The sequence below is a fragment of the Phacochoerus africanus genome, chromosome 8 (genome assembly GCF_016906955.1).
Source record: "Phacochoerus africanus isolate WHEZ1 chromosome 8, ROS_Pafr_v1, whole genome shotgun sequence".
In the NCBI taxonomy this organism is placed as follows: Eukaryota; Metazoa; Chordata; class Mammalia; order Artiodactyla; family Suidae; genus Phacochoerus; species Phacochoerus africanus.
This window is the reverse complement of record NC_062551.1, coordinates 159,012,260-159,034,662: the sequence shown is the minus strand read 5'-3', so window position 1 is coordinate 159,034,662 and position 22,403 is coordinate 159,012,260. Positions and strand designations below refer to the sequence as shown.

The 22,403-nt window shown below is 44.1% G+C and overlaps 1 protein-coding gene across 1 annotated transcript; it reads right to left on the bottom strand.

Moving 5' to 3' along the window:
• Window positions 1-739: 739 nt before the first annotated feature.
• On the bottom strand, window positions 740-17,218 carry LOC125132174 (cytochrome c oxidase assembly factor 7). The gene is made up of 3 exons (XM_047789086.1): window positions 17,046-17,218; window positions 13,220-13,360; window positions 740-2,122 (listed from the first exon to the last, which is right to left on the bottom strand). The coding sequence occupies exons 1-3, from the start codon at window positions 17,149-17,151 to the stop codon at window positions 1,674-1,676; spliced, it is 696 nt and encodes a 231-aa protein (XP_047645042.1). The 5' UTR covers window positions 17,152-17,218; the 3' UTR covers window positions 740-1,673.
• Window positions 17,219-22,403: the final 5,185 nt, after the last annotated feature.

Genomic DNA, 22,403 nt, shown 5'->3' with positions numbered 1-22,403 from the left:
TCCATTTATAAACATTTGGGTTGTTTCCATCTTTCGGCTTTTGTGATTGCTGCTTTGAAGACGGGTATACAAATGTTTCTTGGAGACCCTGTTACTAATTCTTTTGGATATATACCCTGAAGTGGAATTACTGGACCATATGGTAATCCTGTTTAATTTTTTGAGGAACTGCCATATGGTTTTCCACAGTGGCTGCACCATTTTACATTCCCACCAACAATGGATAAGGCTTCTAATTTCTCCGTATCATCTCCAATACATGCCTTTTTTTTTTTCTTTTTGGTAACAGCCATCCTGATGGGTGTGAGGTAGTTATCTCGTTGCGGTTTTGATTCGCGATGTTGAGGGTTTTTTAATATTCTTGCGGTCTGTCTACACAGTTTATCTTAAACACTATGAAAGTTACTTTACATTTTAAAAATAAACTCACTTCTGAAACTTCTTCTCTGCTCTTAGGAAAGTCTCTGATTTCGCTCAACTTGAGAAGCTTGCAGGCTGTCCGTACAAGTACCTTCATCTACACAGCGAGCCTTCCTCCTAGGACAGCTGCAAAACTGAAAGCCCCAAAGTATTAAGTGGTGACAGAATTACTGATCGTGTCATCAGCAGGAAAACGACAAGCTCGCCCCCTAGTGTACGTAAGGAAGATAACAGAGAAAACAAACATTCTTAAAAGGCACCATGAAGAACATAATATCCACCCAACCCAGAATCTGGAGAGAACACTAATACCATAAACTACTAATCAATCAAAATGGTTTATTTGTAAGAACAAAATGGGCTACAAAGCCCTTGTTTATAAATCCCCAGTTGAAGTTACCTTGGGAATAAGCAGTGCCAGATGAGTGGCTTGGGGATGCGAACTTTTAACGTGTGAATGTCTCCACTAAAGGCAGACGTGTTTTATCCTCTTCAGCTACCCTGAAGCATAATGGTCTTTACATCACATAGAACTCTCAATCTCTGAATCTGGTGAAAGATCTGACTCTAAAGGCAAAAAGGAAGTCCACACCAGTGGTTATATACGTCAGAAGGTGGCAGTCATACTATTTAACTGTTCTTAGTTCCTTAAACCTGCTATTATGTAAAGCAAGATACTTTCTGATTTCTGAAACTCCCTCTGTGGCACTGTGGGTTCAGGATCTGGTGTTGCTGCAGCTATGGTGTAGGTTGCAGCTGTAGCTGCAGCTTGGATTTGATCCTTGACCCAGGAACGTCCACACGCCATGGGTGCAGCTGAAAAAGGAAAAAAAAAAAGAAACTTTCTGATTTTCAAGCCCTCTAAACTAAAACAATGTTGATGATGATGTCTGACTCCTTCAGGCCCTGTGGCTGCTCATTTTTCCAACGTCCTGCTCTTTGTCTCTCCTTTCCATCCCCACAATCTCTCTGGCTCACTAGTTTGCAGTTGTTTTTCACAGAACTCCAAGAGCTTGAGAACCAAGATTCCATAAATGTGGATGTCTTCACAGAAACCACCAGATAAAGGAATCCCAATTGAAATAAATATTTCAGGCTATATGTCAGTAGGTGACACTCTGGGGCAATGTGTCTGTGTAACCAGGCCCATTAAGTTCCAAGTCTTTCTGTTCCAGCAGGTCGACCTCCAAAGGCTGCATCAGAAATAGGAGGTGCCAGCCTCAAGCTGTCTGTTGCACAGCAGGGTGGCTACACTACCCAAACGTTAAAGGCTGGACACTTTTCTGCTGTTCTTTGTGTAGCTGCCGGGCTCGATTTTTTAGCTCCTCAGCTTTAGCTTCGTCCTTATCAACACCATCCCCTAGCCTGTACATGCGGCTGGCATTGGCACAGGCCCAGACATGGCCCAGGTCACAGGCTTTCATTGAGTATTTACATGCTAGGCCCATGTCCTTGGGAAAGCCAGGGGCCCCCTGAAGGAACATGGTACTGAGGTTGAAGCAGCTGGAGGCATAGTTGCCATCACAGGCCCTTGTATAGTAGTCTCTGGCCCTCGGCAGATCAGGCTGGCCATCCTCATTGACCTGTCCATCATGTGCCAGGAGCCCAACGTTGTGACATGCCTCCACAGACTTCTTTCCTGGCTTCTCACATGCCATCAGAAAGCAGCTGGAGGCAGCTTTCAGATCCTGGGTTAGTCCACCTGGGAGGAAGGGAAAAAAGTCAATCCAAGCCTGGGCAGAATGTGAATGTCTCAGGCCAAAGTTAGGAAGCAATGTCCTTTTTTTTTTTTTTTTTTTTGCTTTTTAGGGCCACACCCGCTGCATATGAAAGTTCCCAGGTTAGCGGTCAAATCGGAGCCACAGCCGCCGGCCTACACCACAGCCACACCAGATCCAAGCCGAGTCTGTGACCTACACCACAGCTCACAGCAATGCCAGATCCTTAACCCACCAAGAGGGGTCAGGGATCAACGTGGCATCCTCATGGATCCTACATTGGGTTTGTTACCACTGAGCCACAATGAGAACTCCAGGAAGCAATTTCTGAATAAAATTTACATACTTTTAAGTTAAGGCAACATGAAAGGAAGATGGCCTGGTATAGTACACAGACCTTTCAGCTTTTTTGGAATCTTTTGTTCAAGTGGTATCTAATAAGGAAGCCTAAATAGGAAAAGAAGGTGAAATAATAATATCTCCCTCTGGAGATAACAACAAAATCATGGCGTCTTATAAGTACCTTGTTAAATGTTTGTTAATTTAAATATATACTGGATTATATTATTTGCCAACTATTATGCCAAGTTCTGAGGAACAAACATACACTGTCCCTGTCCTAGTGAATCTTGTGGTCTAATGAGACAGGCATTAAAAAGCCACATGAGTAAATGTATGATTAAGGGTGACAAGCATATGGAGAGAAAGTATAGGATGCTGTAAGAATGTTTTAGGGCTCTGGGCCTAGAGTAGGAAGTGAGGTCAAGGAAAGCTTCCCCCAAAGAAGTGATGTCTGAGCTAGGATATAATGGGAAAAAAGAAAACATGGGGGGGCGGGGAGAGAAGGAAAAGAAAAGGCAGCAGGAATAGGCTACAGAGAGAAAAAGAGCCTGTGTGCTTAAACTCAGAAATCAGTAAGGAAGGGAGGCTGGAGGGGCAGGCAGGGGCCCGAGTATGCAGGGTCTGAAGCATCTGTTAAGGACCTTGTACTTGATCCTGGAAGTCCTGGGAACCTGCTAAGGCGTCATCTTAAGCAGAGATGTTGACAGGGCTCACTTTTTATTTTTTCTTTTTTAAAATAGAACACTTCAAACCCCCCATTCTCAAAAAGAGAAACATATTAACTATCTTGACATTAGTTTTTAAAGAAGTCACTCCAAATATACCACCTAGAAATAACCAACATTATCATGAAGAGAACACCATTCCATCCATCTTTGTAGGATGCGTGCAGATTAAAGGTTGGCTGGCTGAATGGACAGCTGGACAGAAACACAGCTGACCCTTGAACAGTGTGGGAGTTAGGGACGCCCACTCTCCACATAGCCAAAAATCCGAGAATAATTTAAGAGTCAGCCCTCGCTAAATGTGGTTTCTCTGCAGCCACAGATTCAACAGAGGGTGGTGCAGTACTACTGCAGTATTTATCACTGAAAAAACCCATGTGTAAGGGGACCTGCGTAGTTCAAACCCCTGTTATTCAAGAGTCAACTGTACTTTAAAAAACTGGTTTAGACCTCCTATGTGTAAATAAAAAAGCTAATTTGGATTTTACTCCAATTTATCATTAAGACAATCAAACTGAAGCGAAACTGAAGAAAACTGCTAAATATCAAATGCCTATTTCAACAGATAAATTTCCTAAATGAATCCCTAGTTATAGATTACTCTGTTATAAATTTAGAGACACTGGTTTTCTTTCTTTTAACCACATTTCAGACAGTATCGAGTCACAACTATAGAAGGTGAAGACACTGTCACCTCACACTTCTCCCCACCTCTCTTCCCAGCCTCATGCTTTTATCAGATGTGTTATTTCAACTCAGGGAGATGCAGAGCTCTGTGGTTCATGGAGCCTGGGCTCTGCCGCCAGACAACCTAGACTCCAGTCCTGCTCCTTACTTGCTGGCAGTGTGGCCTTAGACACGTTACTTAAACTCTACAAAGCCTCGGTTTTCCTCATCTGTGAAATAAGAACAGCATCTACTTCATATTCTGAAACTTAAACGTGTTACTACAAAGAGCCTGGCTACATAATGGTATACAGTAAGTACTCAGTAAATGCTGTAGTGTTTTTCCACCATAAAAGTTTATATAATTTACATTCTAATCAATAACCCTAATTAGCCCAATATTCCTTCTAAATGGGATTCTGTTCATCACCAGTCTTTTCATAAAAGATTCACCATTCCTGAATTATTTTCCTTGATTCTCTACTGGTTATCAGATAGATTTTTATAGGAAAAAAAAAAAAGATTTTATAGCCTCTGAGTTCTTTCGGTTTTGAGAATGTATTCTTCCCACCCTTTCTATTTAAACAGTATATGGTTAGGTCTTGCTTTTATATCCAGCTGATAATCTATGCTTTTACTGGAGCGTTTACTTACATTTGATGCAATTACTGATAGAGCTGGGTTTAAGTCTACAATCTTGTTTGTTTCCCATTTGTCCCAAATGTTTTTCTTCCTTTTTCCCCTTTCTTACAGTTTTTGTGAAAAAAAAAAAAAATATATATATATATATATATATCCCTTTTTTTTTTTGCTTTTCAGGTCTGCACCCATAGCATGCAGAAGTTCCCATAGCATGAAACCTGGGACCCAAGCTGCTGCAGTGACGATGCCAGATCCTTAATCCACTGAGCCACAAGAGAATTCCTTCCTTCAGTCCTTCAAAGACATTAAGAAATGAGAAAAGGGAGTTCCCGTCGTGGCGCAGTGGTTGACGAATCCGACTAGGAACCATGAGGTTGCGGGTTCAGTCCCTGCCCTTGCTCAGTGGGTTAACGATCTGGCGTTGCCGTGAGCTGTGGTGTAGGTTGCAGACGTGGCTCGGATCCCGCGTTGCTGTGGCTCTGGTGTAGGCCAGTGGCTACAGCTCCGATTCGACCCCTAGCCTGGGAATCTCCATATGCCACGAGAGTGGCCCAAGAAATAGCAAAAAAGACAAAAAAAAAAAAAAGAAATGAGAAAAAAGAAATTCCCGTCATGGCTCAGGGGTAACAAACACTACTAGTATCCATGAGGACGAGGGTTCAATTTTTGGCCTATAGCCATGAGCTGGGGTATAGGTTGCAGACGAGGCTTGGATCTGGTGTGGCTGTGGCTGTGGTGTAGGCCGGCAGCTGTAGCTCTAATTCGACGCCTAGCCTAGGAACTTCCATATGCCACAGGTGAGGCCCTCAAAAGCAAAAAAAGCAAAAGAAACGAGGAAAGAAGTCATATTTACACATATATTCTAGTGTGCCTTCTTCTTTCGTATAGATCCTCATTTCCATCTTTTATCATTTTTGTTTTTTTTTTTTTTTTGTCTTTTGAGGGCCACGCCTGTGGCATATGGAGGTTCCCAGGGCTGAGGTCAAATCAGAGCTGTAGCCGCTGGCCTAGCAATGTGGGATCCGAGCCACATCTGCCACAGCTCACAGCAACACTGGATCCTTAACCCACTAATCGAGGGCAGAGATCGAACCCGATGGATGCTAGTCAGGTTTGTTAACCACTGAGCCATGACGGGAGCTCCCCCATCTTTTATCATTTTCCTTCAACCCAAACAATTTTTCCTAACTTTTCTTGTGACGTAGGTCTGCCAGCAACTCATTTGCTCGACTTTTACCTAAAACTGAATTTTTTTGTGTCTTTTTAGGGCTGCACTCACAGCACATGGAGGTTACCAGGCTAGGGGTCTAATTGGAGCTGTAGCTGTTAACCTACACCACTGCCATAGCAACGCTAGATCTCAGCTGCGTCTGCGACCTACACCACAGCTCAGGGCAACGCCAGCTTCTTAACCCACTGAGCAAGGCCAGGGATCAAACCTTCATCCTCAAGGATACTAATCAGATTCATTTCCACTGAGCCACGATGGGAACTCCTAAAACTGAACTTTTTTTTATCTTAAATAAAAAATATATTTTTACTAAAGTAGAATTCAAATTTGACAGTTTTTTTCTTTCAACATTTAAAAGATGTTGTTCTTTGAGTTCCCTGGTGGCCTAGCAGGTTAAGTATTTGGCATTGTCACTGCTATGGCGTGGGTTTGATTCCTGGTCCAGGAATTTCCACATGTCACAGGTGCAGCCAAAAAAAGAGATACTGTTCTTTGGTCTTCTGGCTTATGTTGCTTCAGATGAGAAGTCAGTAGTTATTCTCACCAAGTTTCCCCTCATCGTGTGATTTTCTCTGACTTTTTAATATTTTCTCTTTGGAGTTACCATCATGGCACAGCAGAAAAATCCCACTAGGAACCATGAGGTTTTGGGTTTCATCTCCTGCCACACTCAGTGGGTTAAGGATCCGGTGTTGCCATGAGCTGTGGTACAGGTCGAAGATGTGGTTTCGATCCTGCACTGCTGTGGCTGTGATGTAGGCTGGCGGTTACAGCTCCAATTCGACCCCTAGTCTGGTAACCTCAATATGCCTCGGGTGCAACCCTAAAAGGCAAAAAAAAAAAAAAAAAAGTCCTCTTTCTCTCTAGCTTTCAGCAAAATGGTAATGTGTCTAAGCGTGATTTTGATTGGTTATCCTGTTTGGGTTCACTGAGCTTCATGGACTATGGAGTGATGTTTTTCATAAAATTTGGAAGTTTTATACTGTTATTTCTTCAAGTATTTTTTTCTGGCCCCAATCTCTTTTCCCTCTGGACTCTCATGCATGTTATATTAGATTAAAAGATACTGAACTACACACGTTGAGGCTCCATGGTTCTGTTTTTCTTTTCTTTATTTTTCTCTCAGTGCTTCAGTTTCGATAATATCTACAATCCTGTCTTCCATTCACTGATCTTTCAAATTAAAAGACTGCTTCCTTCTGCAGTGTCCAATTTGCTGTTAACCCCGTCCAGTGATTTTTTTCATTTCAATTTTTTTTTTCGGTCTTCTGTCTTTTCAGGGCCATACCCGTGGCATATGGCGGTTCCCTCACTAGGGGTCAAATCAGAGCTGTAGCTGCTGGCCTACACCACAGCCAAAGCAATGTGGGATGCGAGCTGCATCTTCGACCTACACCACAGCTCATGGCAATGCCGGATCCTTAACCCACTGAGTGAGGGCAGGGATGGAACCTGAGTCCTCATGGAAACTAGTCAGGTTCGTTAACCACTGAGCCATGATGGGAACTCCTCAAATATGTTTTTCAATTGCAGGATTTCATTTGGTTCTTTCTAAGTTTCAATTTTTCTAATGAGATTTCCCATTGGTTCATTCTCTGTGTCCACCTTTTATTTAAGCCTTTTAACATATTTATTATACTTGTTTAAAAATATTTGACTGTTCATTCCAATATCCCTGTCACATCCGACTTTGTTTCTATTGACCGCTTTTTTCAGTTTAGTAATTTCTAATTTTATGCTAGATACTGCAGATGACACTTTGTTCAGTCTGGGTTTTGTTGTAGCCATGTGAAGACTGTTATACTCTGGTTTCTCTTCAGATCACATAAAGGTTTCGCCCTCTATTCAAGACTATTGAGTTTTGTCCCGGTGAATCATTTTGAGGCTTCTCAGTTTCGAAACCTTTCTGGAGGCTCAGGTGAATGTCTGTGGTATTCAGGGAGATCGCTCCACTTTGGCTGGTGGAATTCAAACCACTCCAAACACTGTGAAACCTCTGGAATCTCTTTTAAGTCTACAGCTCCCCAGGGGCTTTTCACTGCAAGGTCTCTCAGAGCTTCCCACTATGCATGTGCAGCTTAACACCGGGCCAAAGACTTAAGAGTACCCCTCTGTGGATATCTGGAGTGCCTTCTCTGTACAGCTCCTTATCTGGTATCCTGTCCTATAAACTCCAGCAGCCTCAGTGGCCAGACACTCTGATTTCTGCTCATCAGGTCAGTAAGACTATCATACTCTACCTGGTCTCAACTTCTCTGTGCCTAGTCTGGAAAGGATCCAGGCAGAAAGCCAAAGTAATCAGGTATCAGGATCCTCCTGTGTGTCCGCCTTTTCTCAGGGGTCACAGTGCTGCACTGCCTATTCTTCTAATGTCTGAAAACCGTTTCTTCATATATTTTATTGAATTCATGGCTTATATCCTTAAAAGTTCATTTTAGTCAACTTATGGAAAGAAGACTGGAGCCCTTTATTAATCTTCTAAGGACAATGAAGCAGGAGACAGGGGTGGCTTGGATAAGTTGGGTAACAAGAAAAGGAGAGATGGGACAGATTTGAAATAAAATGGCCAGGAGCTACTAGGTAGATATCACTTGCTAAACTGGAAGATAACAGGGGTATAATAATCTGGGAGAAAAAGAAAACAATTAAGAATTTCATGCTGGATTTGTTAAGTTTTGAGATGCCTGTAAGATCTCCAAGTCAAATTTTCCAGTAAGCAGTCAGCTATATGCAGCCTGGCATTCACAAGAGTGGTTTTTTGACTATACATAAAGATTTGTTTGCAATTATCATCACTAATTAACATCCACTGGGGCCACATCCTAGAGACCATCATTTAATTTGTGGTGTATTTCCTCTTAGTACCTTTTCTATATAGTCTGGTCTTACTTTCACATGTAATCATAAACTTTCTTCACTCCCCATTAGGAACCCTTCTTAACATGTTTCATTGGCTGCATAATATTTGACCAAAGAGATATATCAGACTTACTTTCCACTTCCTTTCATAAGACTTTTTTTTTTTTTTGGCTGTGCCTGTGGCATGCAGAAGTCCCCCAGGTCAGGGACAGAACCTGTGCCACAGCTGTAACCAGAGCCACAGCAGTGACAATGCCAGATTCTTAACCTGCTGAGACATGAGGGAACTCCCCCTTTCATAACACATTCAGATGGCTTCACAAAAATAGTTCAAAGCTGATGTCATATATGAAAACATCTAGGCAAGGGAGTTCCCATCGTGGCACAGCAGAAATGAATCCAACTAGGAACCATGAGGTTTCGAGTTTGATCCCTGGCCTCGCTCAATGGGTTAAGGATTCAGCATTGCCGTGAGCTGTGGCATAAGTTGCAGACTCGGCTCCGATGTGATGTTTCTGTGGCTGTGGTATATGCTAGCGGCTGAAGCTCCGATTCGACCCCTAGCCTGGGAACCTCTGTATGCCACGGGTGCAGCCCTAAAAAGCAAAAAAAAAAACTGGGCAAAATATTCCTTGGATCACTCTAAGTGTGCCCAATCCAAAGTAACCTCTGCAGCAACAATACAAACCAGATCTGTTCACATTGATAGAATATGTTTTACAATTTAACAAAGCAGTCATTTGATGCTCAGAAAAATCCTATGAATAAGGTATGAGCTGACCTTATTACTCCGATTTTGTCATTGACATATTTGGAGCTCAGGGAAGGAAAATGCCTTGTCCGATGCCACAGTGTCAATTAATGCTCAGGCTAAAAAGTAGATTCTTTGACCTTCCACTCTCCACCCTGCCCCAAGCTATCCTTGATAAAAGGAGAGTTATTAGCCAGTTTTTGTCAAGAAAGGACACTGGCTATGTTTTCAGAAGAGAGGGCAAATTCTCTGGCTCAGAACTGGGCAGGAGAAGTCAAAAGTATTGGCTTTTAGGAGTTCCTGTCATGGCTCAGTGGTTAACGAATCTGACTGGGAACCATGAGGTTGCAGGTTAGATCCCTGGCCTTGCTCAGTGGGTTAAGGATCCCACGTTACTGTGACTGTGGTGTAGGCCAGTGGCTACAGTTCCGATTCGACACCTAGCCTGGGAAACTTCATATGCTGCAGGTGCAGCCCCAAAAAGACAAAGAGACCAAAAAAAAAAAAAACAGTATTGGCTTTTAGTATGGCATGGCCCAAGGTCTGCTAAACAACAATTCAAAAGGATTTGAGTAGCAAAGATCGGCTAATGGGATATCCAGTAATCACACTGGACCTGGAGAAATTATTTAAGGTCAGCTTAACAGAGGACTAAGTACTGTTCTCTAGACACTCTGTGTTCCTTCACCTACTCACCTTCTCTCTGCTGGAGACACAACTATTCTACCTCCACTAAATAAAGTCTGCCCTGTTCTTTAAGAACCAGTTCCAATGCTTCCTCCTCTATGACAGCACTTCCTTTTGATGATATGCCCCAGAACTGAACCCCTCAAGTACTTTATATGTCTCTCTTTGAAGATACTTATCAAACCCTTTCAGGTTAACAGGTATTAGTATAAAAATTTCTTTCCCAGGGAGAGAGTGAAAAAAAAATTCCTTCCCTGACACTGGTCCATATCTAATCTTTGCTTCACTGTACACAGTAAACACTAAAAGTCTGCTAAACAAAGGAGCACTTAAGCAAAAAAAAGAAAAAAAGAAAAAGTTTCAGTGCACAATCATTAATCACATAAGTTTGCCTAGTAAGAGTAGGGAAAATAATTTCACAACTTCTCTCATTCACTCTAATTCAAGAAGGAACTCGGAGTTCCCACTGAATCAGCAGTAACGAACCTGACTAGTATCCATGAGGATGCGGGTTTGATCCCTGGCCTCGCTCAGTGCGTAAAGGACCCGGTGTTGCCAGGAGCAGCAGGGTAGGTCTGGGACGCGCCTCAGATCTAGCACTGCTGTGGTACAGGCTGCTCAGTTTTGACCCCTAGCCTGGGAACTTCCATATGCCACAGGTGTGGTCCTAAAAATAAAAAAAATTAAAAATTTTTAAAAAAGAAGGAACTCAAAAGACCTTGTGGAGAAAACAGGAAAATATGATATAAAAGCAAAAGGAACCCTAAACTTTACCAAGACACAAATCCAGAGACTAAACAGCTGGGAATATTTTTGTTCATATATAATTTTGTGCTAAGGCTTTTTTATTGAATTATATCATCAACTTTTTCTGAAACATTTAATGGGCTAATTAACATTCCAGCTGATGGAAGTAACATCATTTAACTTAACTTCTACTGTTGGCACATAGGTTTTTTCTTTTTTGGGGGGATGTACCTGCAACATGAGGAGGTTCCTGGACTAGGGATTGAATCCGAGACACCACAGGTACCAGAGCCACAGCAGTAACAATGCCAGATCCTTAACTCACTGAGCCACCAGGGAACTCCAGCATACAGGTTTTTTTAAAAGACAATAAATATAACAAAGTTATGTATTACTTACAAATTAATGAAAATAAAATTTTGGAGTTCCCACTGTGGCGCAGTAGGTTAATGATCTAGCTTGTCTATATGGTGGTATCAGTTTGATCCTCAGCCCAGCACAGTAAGTTAATGATCTGGTGTTTCCACAGCTATGGCTTGGATTCAATCCCTGGCCTGGGAACTTTCACACAGCGCATGGGCAGCCGAAAAGAGAAAAGAAAAGGAAAAAGAAGAGAAAAGGAAAGGAAAGGAAAAACAAGAAAATTTTGCTAGATAATGCTGGGGTGAGTATCTTTACATATAATCTTTATTTACATTTCCAGTTATTTCCTTAGGAAAAGACAGTAGGAGAATTGCTAGGTCAAAGAAATGCCCCTCTGCTCCAGCAAGGGAACTTGATATTCTTGTTAATGCTAAACTTTCTTCGAATTAGATACTTTCACAGACCCCATGTCCCTTGTGAAGGCAGAAATAGCCCACACAGCTCCAGAGATTTAAAAAGACCACCTCTTCCTCAAACTTGCACTGAACACCTTTTTTTTTTTTTTTTTTTAATCTTTTTGCTATTTCTCTGGGCTGCTCCCGCGGCATATGGAGGTTCCCAGGCTAGGGGTTGAATCGGAGCTGTAGCCGCTGGCCTACGCCAGAGCCACAGCAACGCGGGATCCGAGCCGCATCTGCAACCTACACCACAGCTCACGGCAACGCCGGATCGTCAACCCACTGAGCAAGGGCAGGGACCGAACCCGTAACCTCATAGTTCCTAGTCGGATTCGTTAAGCACTGCGCCATGACGGGAACTCCCAACTGAACACCTTCTATCCAGGCATCTCTGGGCCTTCCGAACAAGGGAAGAATGGTTTAGTGAGGAAAAAAGGAGCTGCCTGTTGAAGATCAAATTCCCTATTTGTGATAGTTTTAAAATATGCCCATAAAGCCTTTTTTTTTTTTTTTTTTTTTTGCCACAGCATGCAGTAGCTTGATCTGGGATCTCTGTTCCCAGACCAGGGACTGAACCTGAGCTGCAGCAATGAAAACACCAAGTCCTAACCACTAGATCGTCAAGTAACTCTCTGCCCATACATTCTCCATATTTCTTCCTTCAAGAGGAGGAATTTAAGTTTTCTCCAATTAGTGTACACTAAACTTACTGACTCACTTCTGACAAATATAATGTGATAGAAATGCAAAGTGTGTGACTTTCAAGGGTAGGTTATCAAAGACACTATGGATTCCATCTTGCTCTCTCTTTCAGATCACTTACTCTGGAGAAAACCAGATGCCAGGTCATGAGGACATACAAGCAGCCCATGGAGAAATCCATGTCACAGACTCTGAGGTCTCCTGACAACAACCAGCAAGGAACAGAAGCCTTCACCAACAGCCATGTGAGTGTGCCAGCTTAGAATTGGGAACTCCAGCTCCAGTCAAGCCTTCGAATAACTACGGCCCTGGCTCCCTGGTTAGCATCTTGACTGCAACCTCACTGAGAGACCCTGAGGCACACAGCCCAGCCATCCCCAAATTCCTGACCCACAAAAACTTTGTGAAATAATAGGTTTGTTGGGATAATTTGTTATTAAGCAACAGCCAACTCAAACACTACTCGTTACCAACTGCAATTCTCCTCAAACGCATGAGGAGAAAAGACAGATGGAAAGGAAGTGATTATTGGCCCCCTTCCTCTATGCCAGGCACGTGCTCGTGCCTTGACTTACATTATCCTATTTCATCCTCAAATCAACCCTGTGAAGCAAGTACTATTTTTTTTCCTCCATTTTACAGGTGATATAACTGAGACCCAGCGTTAACATGACCGGCTCAAGGTGCCACTACTTGCAAAGAGATTCACTAAGGTCTGTTTAACCTGAAAGGTTGTACTCTTTCCCCCACCACTTTGCTAAACTCTTGATGTCAGATTTTCCCAAAACATGCCTTCCCCATGCCTGCGAGGAGCCTTCTGCAAAGGGGGCGCAGTACAAGCCTCAGGATGTGACATCAGCACTACCATCAACGATAAGGACCAAAGAAAGGAGGGGCTCCCCCCTTACCTTTTCCAGTCACATAATAGGCCCCCAGTTTGTAGCAGCTATCACTGTGTTTGTTCTCTTCGCAGTTGAACTTCAGCACCTTGGCAGCCTCGTTAAAATTCTTCTGGATCCCTTCCAAATAGTCCACCAGTCTATAGCAACCTGTGAGGAAAGGGCAAAAGCTGTCTGGGGCACCAGGGCAGGTCCAGGTGGGGCAGGCCAGATGTGCCTTTTATTTAGGATCAGTCTCTCTCCTCCTGAGGTGTGGCAGCAAGGTGACCTCACCACAAAGAATGCAGGTAGTTTTCAGCCACTCCTACAAATGGCATATCCACCCTTAGGCTGGAACTGAAGAATATACAGAAGGGAGAGACCTTGGCCCCTACACTGAGTCCACCACTCACCAGTCCTTCTGGTAGCACCCTTCTGCTCCCTGCCAATAAGGCCCAAAGATCCACTCACTTTCATGATTGAAACTTTGCTAATTTTGGAACTTCTTGCAAAGTTCAGCAGTAAAACACTGAAAACCAACAGAGCCCATAGGGTGGTCTTTATAGCAGCAAGACAGGGGTACTTTGATGACCATATCTTAATCCTTGGTCAGCCTGGATACGTGAAGACCAAAGAAAGAATCAAAATGGCAGCTACCAAGTGAGTTATAGACTCCCTTTCCTTGGCAGTCCAGAAAGCCTCTCCTTACTATCTCTTTCCTCTGCCCTTTTTCTTCACCTACAATAACGTCTATCTCGTGTTCATTTCCACTCAATGAACATCTGAGCATCTGCTTGCATCAATGTACAAGACACTGCTTTAGTTGCTGGGAATACAGTCACTTGCCCTCCTAAAAATTCTAGAGGAGGGAATACAATAATCGGTGAACAAGATGCATTAAGACAGTAATAAGTATTATGTGTGAAGTAAAACAGGATGATAAGATGGGTTTGCTGTGCATGGTGGGGGAATGGTTAACACACACCAGTGATCAGGGAGGGCCTCACTGAGGATTGTGAGGTATGAGCTGAGAGGGAACAAAAATGAACTAGCTGGGGAGTTTCAGTGGAAATGAATCTGACTAGTATCCATGAGGATGCAGGTTCGAGCCCTGGCCTTGCTCAGTGGGTTATGGATCCAGTGTTGCTGTGAGCTGTGGTGTAGGTTGCAGATGTGGCTCGGATCCCTTGTTGCTGTGGCTGTGGCGTAGGCCAGCAGCTATAGCTCCAATTGTACCCCTAGCCTGGGAATCTTCCATATGCCACAGGTGCGGCTCTAAAAAAAAAAGGCAAAAAAAAGGAAAAAGAAAGAAAAGAACTAGCTGTTTAAAGACAAGGAAATGGAAAGGAGGCCAAAAGTCTCCAGCACAAGGAATAGTACATAAAAAAACCCAAAAGAGGGAATAAGCTTGGCACAAGTATAATATGGCTGGACCCAGAGGAAAGGGACAGGAAACGAGGAGGAGAAGGCAGGGACCAATCACAAGGCCTTGTAGAAGATTGGAAGAAATTAGGATTTTATTTCAAGTCAGTGGCAAACTACTGGGTTTAAAGAAGGCAAGTGGTATTGAATCTATTTGCTTTTATTTTTTTTTTAGTGGTACCCATAGCATACAGAAGTTCCCAGGCCAGGGACTGAACCCACGTCACAAAAGTGACCCTAGCCACATCAGTGACAACACCAGATCCTTAACCCACTGAGCCACTAGGTAAGTCCCCAATTTGCATTTTTAAAAGGTCACTCTAGTATATATGTTTGCCTGTGTCAGGATGAATATGGAGAAAGATAAGTGTGAGGGGACACACTCCAACACTGATAACAACAGAAGTGTTATTTGTGTAATTCCAAAATGTAATAAGCATTTAATATAGCAAAATAATATATTAAATTACCAGAAGTTCCCGCTATGGCACAGGGGGTTAAGGATCTGGCATTGTCTCTAACGCAGCTCAGGGCACTGCTGAGATGCGGGTTTGAACCCCGGCCCAGCATAGTGGATTAAGGATCCACCATTGCTGCAGCTGTGGCATAGATCACAGCTGCAGCTTGGATTCCATCCCAGGATCCATAACGTCCATACCTGGCCCAGGAACTTCCTTCCATATGCTGCAGGTGCAGCAAAAAAAAAATACAATACAATATCATTTTTGTGAGTAAAGAACAGAATTTAAGGGAGTGGGGGTGCAGATGGAGAGTCAAGTTAGAAAGTTATTTCAGTAATCCAGGTGAGAAATGATGATTTTGAAGTCTACTACAGAAGCAGTTATGTTAACCACAGCATCCTCTCAGGCTCGCCTAACGTGCCACAGCCAGTCTTTCTTAAACATCCACACTCCCTACTTCACTGCTTGCTTCATCTCCAGAGTACAAAAACATATATGGCTCTCCATTCATTGCCTACAGAATAAAGACTAAACGCCTTACCCCAGGCACTGGCACTGTGTCCCAGGGTTCCTCGTTAATCTTATTTCTGAATACATTCTAACTTCAACCTTCCCAAGAACAGCATTTTTTTCTCTCCTGCTCTGTTAAATCAGCACTACTTGCCTATTCCTCTCAACATTTTCCAGATGTCTTCCCAACCATTCTGCTCCTCAGTGACTCCACTCCTGTGAATTCTCCTTCTCCCTACACTTAGGACATGAACTAGCCTTACTGAACAACCCTGGCTTCTTAAGATTTAAGCCATCACACTGCAAAGCAACTCTGTGTAGTTGATCAGCTTCAAGCTAGACTCCAAGCTGTTGATCAGCATGGGAGTCTTGACCTGCTCTGTGTCCCACCTGGGCCAGTTCATTCCTCCTTAGGCAACCCGGTGGTCTCCCATTCCTGGGAAGTCACCATATTGATCCCAAACTTAGTGTGGACATCTGATCCACATGGCACACTGTAGCCCAGAACTCCTGGGCTCAAGGGATCCTCCAGCCTCAGCCTCCCAAAGTAACTCCTGGGACTACAGGTTCATGCCACAGCGTGCAGCTAGACTGCAAGCTACTATAAGACAGGCCCAGTGCCTTTTTTTTTTTTTTTCTTTTATAAAAATAAAGTAGGCAGGAGTTCCCTGGTGGCACAGTGGATTAAGGATCCAGCACTGCCACGCTGTGGCTCTGGTTACTGCTGTGGTGGAGGTTCAACCCACGGCCCTGGAACTTCCGTGTGCCACAGACGAGCCGCCCCCCTCCCCCCAAAAAAAAGTAGGAAGAAGAAAACCACTCCAAAGGTACTGGCTGCTCTGGGCGGCCTCTCCTGCACATCGCCCACACAGGGAAGTCAACTCATGTTCCCAGAACACACTGAGCACACTCACCTCTCTGAGCCTTTTCACTGGGCCTAGCTCTGCCTGGCATGGAACTCCTTTACCTTCTACACTTTGTTCAAATGTCACTCTCACGATTCTCCCTAATCACTCGATTTAAAACTGCCTTCCTGAATTCTGGTACCTCTCAGCCAGCTTCTTTTCCCACTGCACTTATTAATTTCTAACATGCTACACATGTGTTTCTCTGTGTTTACTGTCCAGTACCCCCCACTAGAATGTAAGCTCCATGAGGACGCGGCTTTTTATCCGATCACTGATGTAGCCCCAGGGGCTCTCCTCCACGTGCCCAAACGCTTCTTTTCCTTCCCGCCCGGCCTCCAGGCAGAGCATTCTCCCGCAGCGAGCCCAGCAAGTCCTTGCGGAAGCCAACCGACCCCTCCCCGCCCCTCCACAAGGCCGTCTGTGTCCCACACACCCCGTCTCCCCGGCCGGTGACCCCTTCCAGATCCCCTCAGAGATCCCTCACGTGACCCGTCCAACTCCCGCCCCTGCGTCCGGAGCCCCCACGTGAACCTAGGCCGTGCTGGCGGCGCTCACCGTCCGGGTCCTTCTCCTGATAGCACTGGTAATTGCACTCCACCTCCATGTTCTCCAGAAAGGACTTCACCTGCTCCTCGTCCTGGAAGTCCACGAGGCCCGCCATGGCTCTCCCTCGGTCAGTCAAAATCACCCCGCGGCTCCGCCCCGAGCGCGCGCCGCACGCCCGCCCAGGTCACGTGAGCGGGCGGAGGGGCGGGGCTTAGGCGGGGCTTGCCGCCGAGGTCCGCCGCTCCCTCCGGCGGCTTGAAAGCCTGGCGCGCCGGGAGCCTGGGCTTTTCCTCTGCCCTCTGGCTGTTAGGCTTTGGCTGTCTCACCTTTTCTTCAGGTCTGGTAGCAGTCTTTCTGTAGCACTTTACTGTGCCAGTCTTGTGGCTTTAATGCTTCTCCGCTTCTGGTCATTTATCTCTCCATCTGTCCGCTCTTTCGTTAATTCGGTGTTGCCCAGGCGCCTACCATATGCCTCACCAAGTGCTTGGTGCTAGTAATACAACAGCGAGGAAGTATGGGTCCTGCCATTAAAGGGCTTGCAGTTTAGAAGGAAAGCTTTTGTTTATCCATTCAGCAAGTATTTTGAGCACCCATTATGGGCCAGCTGTAGCTGGACAAACCAATATTCTTAAGTCGCTGCAAGTGCAGTGAAAAGTCTGATTCATCTCTCTTTTCCTCCCATTCCCACCTTCTGCCTCCAACATGAGTGACCCAAGGAATGAATGGCTGTGGAAGATGATAGCCGGATCACAGTAGCAGTAATAATACTGTTATAATAGCTAATGCTTAAACAGGGCTAAACTTTGTTTCAGATTCTATTTGAAGAATTTCCTCATTTAATTCTCATGAAGGCACTCATTGTGGGTAGGAGTTATTCCCCCCATTCTGCTGATGAGGAAAGAAACTGAGGTACAGAGAGTAAATTGTCCAAAGGTCACACAGGAAATACGAGATTTGCTGTGCAATGAATATTTTTTTAATAAAAGAATGAACTACAAAAGGAAAAGTCAAGGATATGGGAAAGAAAAGAGGAACTTAAGCTGGTTTTTGCTTTTTCTTCTTAGAATCATCAGTTCCATAAAGCCTAGACTGAACGCTCTCCAAAGACAGTCAGTTCCTCTTTCTCTTTGAGTCCCAGCCAGCCCTCGCCTATGTCCCTGAGGGGAGCTCAAGTCCTTGGTTTCCCAGCACCTCTAGCATTGCTTCCAAATGGCTCCACTATTAACCTATCCTTAAGGGCATCAGAGAATGGACCACTTCCAACCACGTCCTTGTTAGAGAGTAGCTTGCTGAACCTGGGAAACGTCTTCGAAATTCCAGTTTTATTTTAAAGATTTAAATGATTTTACACTCAAGTCCATAACACATCTTTCATAGGTTAACACATTCCAGTTGTCATTCCACATTTACTAGTGGTTTCTTAAACACCTGATCACCTTGGGAGATCCTTTAGTACATCTCTCATATAGAGAAGCCCCAACCTTTGATTTTGAGATCACCTCTCTTTGCCTGGTCTCCAAGACCCTCCAAATGCAATCTGACTCTAGCCTTATCTCCTGCCTCTTCTCCCGCATACCTCACCCAACTTTCTGTTCTCTGGATAGGTCCCAGATTTGTGTCCGTTTACTAGTGCTCTTGACACTTGGACTACTCTTCCCAAATCAGAGATCTTCTCTGTGAAGTCTTCCCGGAAGCAACAGCCATACACTCCTAAAATAGATTTAGATGCTCTCACTTCAGTGTTCACTCCACTTGGTCTATTCTGATCTAATGTAGTAGGAAATGACTGGCTTCAGAGAGCAGACAGATCTTAGTCAGAATCCATGTCCTGGGAGTTCCTGTTGTGGCTCAGTGGTTAACGAATCTGACTAGGACCCATGAGGTTGCAGGTTCGTTCCCTGGCCTTGTTCAGTGTGTTGAGGTCTGGCATTGCCATGAGCTGTGGTATAGGTCACAGATGCGGCTCGGATCCTGCATTGCTGTGGCTCTGGCGTAGGCCGGCAGCTACAGCTCCGACTAGACACCTAACCTGGGAACCTCCATATGCCAAGGGAATGGCCCTACAAAAGGCAAAAAGACAAAAAAAAAAAAAAAGAATCCATGTCCCATGTTTACTAAATTGTGACCTTGAACCAATCACATTTATGAGCTTGATTCCTTTCCTGTAAATGCAGATCCCTGGTACGACTGTCGGTAGGACTAAAATTTCATGTATGCAGTTATGCTTAGCATAGTACCTAGCTCAGAGTCATTCCTGTTCTAGAACTGTTTCTTATCAAGCCCCAAAAGGCATGAAAGACTGTGTCCTTCACCAGACTCTGAGCTCTGTGTCCCTTGTGTTGGTCACAGAGCCAAAAACAGAGCAGAGCTTGGTGAGAGTAATGTAGATAACTAAAGTCAGGGACCGGGTGGCAAATATGTAATACTTTTCCCTTAATCATATTTGAACCGCAATGAGACAATCCGAGCAATAGAGGGCGATAGAGTTGGGGGAAAGATGGAAAGAGGTTGGGCCAAGTATGAAGTCACATATTTTTAAATGAAATTGAAGGTCATCAAAAAGGTACAGCTTCTTTTTTCAGTACTGGCCTTATCTTTGTAGTTTTATTTCCCCTCTGTTCTTCTTTTTGGCCCCACCCACAACACATGGAAGTTCCCAGGCCAGGGATCAAACCCGAGCCACAGCAGTGACTCAAGCCACTGCAGTGACAATGCTGGATACTGAACCCACTGAACTACATGGAACTCCATCTCCTCTATCCTTATAGATGTTTGCATTAGTTTTGTTTTGTTTTTCTTTTTTGGCCGCCCCACAGCATGTGGAGTTCCCTGGCCAGGGATCAGATCGAGCTTCAGTTGGAGCCTAAGCCACAGCTGCAGCAATGCTGGATCCCCAACCCACTGTGCTGGGCTGGGGATTGAACCTACGAGCCAGCGCTCCCAGGACACTGCTGATCCCTTTGTGCTACATGGGGAACTCCTCCTTTTTTCCAAATATAAATTTTATTGCAGTATAGTTATCTTACAAAGTTGTGTTGGCTTCAGTGTACAAATAAGCTATACATATACATACGTATATTCTTTTTCAGGTTCTTTTCCCATACAGGTTATTACACAGTATTGAGTAGATTACCCTGTGCTATAACTATACCTATACCTGTGCTATACTACAGATTATCCTGCTATGCCTTGTTACCTATCTATTTTATATATAGTATTCTGTCAATCCCAAATATCTGTTTAGATCTTCTGACCATTTTTATTTGGATTGGGGGTTTTTTGGTATGAAGCCCTATGAGATGTTTATTTATACTGGAGATGAATCTCTCATCAGTTTCTTTGCAAAGATTTTCTTCCATTCTGTGGATTGTCTTGTCATTTTATTTATAGTTTCCTTTGCTGTGCAAACGTTTTAAGCTTGATTAGGTCCCATTTGTTTATTTTTGTTTTACTTTCATTACTCTAGGAGGTGGATCAAACAAGACGATTTTTAGTTTGATGTATTTTCACGTTTATTTTTGTTTTTGTTGCCTATGCTTTTTGTGTTAGTAAAATGTGCTTCTTATTTTTTTCTGTTTTTTTTTTGTTTTTTTTTTTTCTCTTTTTGGGGCAGCACCCTTGGCATATGGAAGTTCCCAGGCTAGGGGTCAAATTGGGGCTATAGCTGTCAGCCTACACCACAGCCACAGTAACACGGGATCTGAGCCGCATCTGTGTGGCGTCTGCAACTTAACACCACAGCTCACAGCAATGACAGATCCTTAACCCACTGAGTGAGGCCAGGGATCGAAACCAGTCCTCATAGATACTAGTCAGATTAGTTACTGCTGAGCCACAACAGAAACTCCAAAATGTGCTTACATTTTTGACCCAGAAATTCAACTTCCAAAAATGTATCCTCCAGAAATTCTTACACAAACAAATAGTTGCTGCAGTTTTTGATGTGTTTTTTATTTTCTAGGGCCACTCCTGTGGCATATGGAGGTTCCCAGGCTAGGGGTCTAATCGGAGCTGTAGCTCCCATCCTACACCACAGCTCACAGCAACGCTGGATCCTTAACCCACTGAGCAAGGCCAGGGATTGAACCCACAACCTCATGGTTCTTGGTCGGATTCGTTAACCACTGCACCACGACGGGAACTCCGATGTTGTTTTGCTGTATAATAGAAAAAAAAAAAAAAAATCCAAGAATCAGGGCTTTGAATACAGTGCAGACATTTTTTTTAGTCTGAAATAAGTCTTTCTTTCTTTTTCTTTTTTGGCTGCCCTGCAACATATGGAGTTCCCTGGCCATATGAATTTGAGATGGAGCTTCGACCCACACCACGGTTGTGGCAAAGCCGGATCCTTAACCCACTGCGCAGGGTTAGTGATTGAACCCTCCTCCCTGTCGCTGCAGAGACACCGTCAATCCTCTTTTGCCACAGCAGAAACTTGGAAATAGGTCTTTTCTTTTTCTTTTTTTCTTTTTTTTTTTAAATCTTTTTGCCATTTCTTGGGCCACTCCCGTGGCATATGGAGGTTCCCAGGCTAGGGGTCTAATGGGAGCTGTAGCCACCAGCCTATGCCAGAGCCACAGCAACGCGGGATCCGAGCCGCGTCTGCAACCTACACCACAGCTCACGGCAACACCGGATCATTAACCCACTGAGCAAGGGCAGGGATCGAACCCGCAACCTCATGGTTCCTAGTCGGATTTGCTAACCACTGCGCCACGACGGGAACTCTGGAAATAGGTCTTTTCAATACCAACATTGAAAGATGCTTAAAAACATTGTTAAGTGAGAAAACAGTTGTATAGAATAAATTCATTTTTGTTTAAAAATAACCTTTTGTATATGCAGAGGGAAAAAAAAACCTAGGTGAGAATACACTAAACTGTTCATAGTTAACTACGGTCTGGGAAGAAGGGAGGGAATAGTGTACAGGGAATTTCCGGTGTTTCTATTTTATCTTTATTTTTATAATCCTTTATTGCTTTTGTAAGGAGATGAAACAATAAAAGAAAATTTTAAGGAGATGATGTCTTCATTAGACCTATTCCCCATCTTATGGGTCATTTTAAAATAGATATAAATACAGCCCTTTCATAAACGAGGTTCAGGGAAGTAAAGGGTTTTTTTCAAGGTCACACAGCCTGCCACTTCTCCCCCAGAGGTCACTTGACAGTGAGCTGACAGGACCTGCCCTGTGCAGAGAGACAGGACCAATCGCATTTGCCATGAGGTCACTGCAAAGGCCGGGGATTGGTGCCGGTGTCTAAGCTGAGCCAGGCAGTCCTCAGCAGCCCGTGTAGCCCTGGGTGGCAGGAGGCTCAGGATGACTGTGCTTTCCCAGCGTTGCTTCAGGAGCACCAGGTCTCTGTC

What these genes read in the sequence shown, in the direction of transcription:
- LOC125132174 (XM_047789086.1), bottom strand. Translation starts at nt 17,151, where the DNA reads ATGGCGGGCCTCGTGGACTTCCAGGACGAGGAGCAGGTGAAGTCCTTT. An exon ending in TCAGGAGAAGGACCCGGACG is followed by an intron (nt 13,361 to 17,045) that starts GTGAGCGCCGCC and finishes CTTTCCTCACAG; the next exon opens with GTTGCTATAGACTGGTGGAC. An exon ending in CTATTATGTGACTGGAAAAG is followed by an intron (nt 2,123 to 13,219) that starts GTAAGGGGGGAG and finishes CCTTCCTCCCAG; the next exon opens with GTGGACTAACCCAGGATCTG.